This window comes from Galeopterus variegatus, unplaced genomic scaffold, assembly GCF_000696425.1.
Source record: "Galeopterus variegatus unplaced genomic scaffold, G_variegatus-3.0.2 Scaffold8095, whole genome shotgun sequence".
NCBI lineage: Eukaryota > Metazoa > Chordata > Mammalia > Dermoptera > Cynocephalidae > Galeopterus > Galeopterus variegatus.
In genome coordinates, this window is record NW_007734206.1 from 95,227 (window position 1) to 97,109 (window position 1,883).

The window sequence follows — 1,883 nt, forward strand, 5'->3', positions numbered from 1 at the left end:
CTGAGGGAAAGACAGTTGAAATGACCACAAAACACATCATGACCTCATAGCTCCGTACTTTAAGGAAGATCCAGCTTCCTATTACCGTGGGAAAAAAGTAAATAATGAAGAGGATGAGGAAGGTGGTCACCACTTTCATGGCCCTTTTATGGGCCTCTGTGCTGGAGTCCCCCGAGCCCATGGAGTTGAGCTGCATATTCTTGGTGTGTCTCACCAAAGACAGTAATAAAAGGAGCAAAGAGGTCAGGGAAAGAAGAAAGGGGATGACAAAAGTCAAGCTGAAAAGAGTAAGGCTTTTAAAATAGAAAATTTCACATACAACGAAATGCACAGTCATGTTCCTTTCATGTACGTGGAAGGTATTTATCCCCAACTCACCGAAAGCTTCCAGAATTAAAAAGTTAACACACACTGAAAACAAAAACCCCAGGGAGACAACAAGCACCACTCTGTTCATTCTCGCCTTCAGCCACAGGAAAAAGAAGTGGTTGAAGTTGGCTATCTTCAGCAAGTAGAAAATGCTGAGGCAGGCAGCTAGCCAGGTAGTCAAGTGATGAGTTAGTGTCAAAAGAATACTAACCAGATTTGCTAGTATACCGGTGGCATACAGATGAGGACTTAACGCCGCTATAAATGAATTAAATAGTGTTATAGACAGTTGAATGATTCTGGCCATAGCCAAGCTGGTGAGGATAAAATCAGCTGATGAGACCTTCCGACTCTTCATCCATTCGATGCAGTTGATCAGTCCAATGAGCCCGTTTCCCAGCATCCCTAATACAAGTTCTCCTGTTGCCAGTACCAGAAAGGAGATCTTCATTCCAGTTGACATTTCCATGATAATATTTCTGATGTTGTACCTCACTGACAGCTTTACAGCCAAATAGTTGCATCCAATTACTATTCTTTTGATATATGTTTTTATCAATTCCAGAATATATAGCCAAAATTCTGCTATGTGATAGACTTTCAGAGATCTTTGTGAAAGAATGGTTTGTTCTTTTTATAGTGTAATTTCAGTACTAAACCAAACAGTTCTCTTAAGAGATACAGCTCTTCATGAATATGTTTATTACTTGCAGTCAGCTACTATATAATTTCCAGAATAAACAAATGATGTCCATTTATCGTTGACACTTGCTGCAATTTTCCATTTGTGGTAATGACTTCATGGATGAATTCAGGTCTGTAAACATGCAAATAGGAGAGATCATTTTCCACTAATTTGACTTCCATCTCCCCTGAGCCATATCATTTGAAAGCAAATCTCTTAGAGTTTGAATAGAAATGGCTAGAAAAAAATTATATCATTCAGTCATTATCTCTCAGTGAGATCCTTCTACATATCAAGTACTTTCTTGATGCAGTATAATTTATAGAAGTAATTTATTTTTTTTTTCGTTAAATTTTTATTTTGTCAATATACAATGTATATGATTATTATGAGAATAATGGTTACTCTGCTGATTTGTTGCCTAGATAATCTGTCCAATGCTTAGAGGTGGGTTCAGGTCCCCCAATATTATCATAGAGCAGATGCTTCTTCTGTCACTCTGGAATGGGCTTTGTGCAGAGAGACATCCTCTTCTTTATCTCTGATGGTGACCCTTCTTGTGTCAATGCAATCCAGTGGCTGGCAGACCAACTGCATGGTGGTTGTGGCGTCTAGCTACTTTTGCAGCAGCCATGGTTATTGGGGTGGGCCACCCACACAGAGGTGTTTTTGGCATGCTCCTTGGTGCTGGTGGTGTGCCTGGCTGTGGGGGGATCCAGTCTCTGGCTCCATCCCTCAGGTCCCCAGGTGGGCCCCAAGGTGCTGGCGCAGTGTATTAGTCCATTTGTGTTCCTTATAACAGAATACTTGGAACTGGGTTATTTATAAA

The 1,883-nt window shown here is 40.5% G+C and overlaps 1 protein-coding gene across 1 annotated transcript in view; it reads right to left on the bottom strand.

Moving 5' to 3' along the window:
• LOC103608171 (taste receptor type 2 member 42-like) overlaps positions 1–832 on the bottom strand; it is a 6,869-nt gene extending 6,037 nt beyond the window's left edge. Inside the window, exon 1 of the mRNA XM_008592607.1 lies at positions 86–832. Within this exon, the coding sequence (XP_008590829.1) occupies positions 86–832 (747 nt within the window). The remainder of the gene's footprint in view (positions 1–85) is intronic.
• Positions 833–1,883: the final 1,051 nt, after the last annotated feature.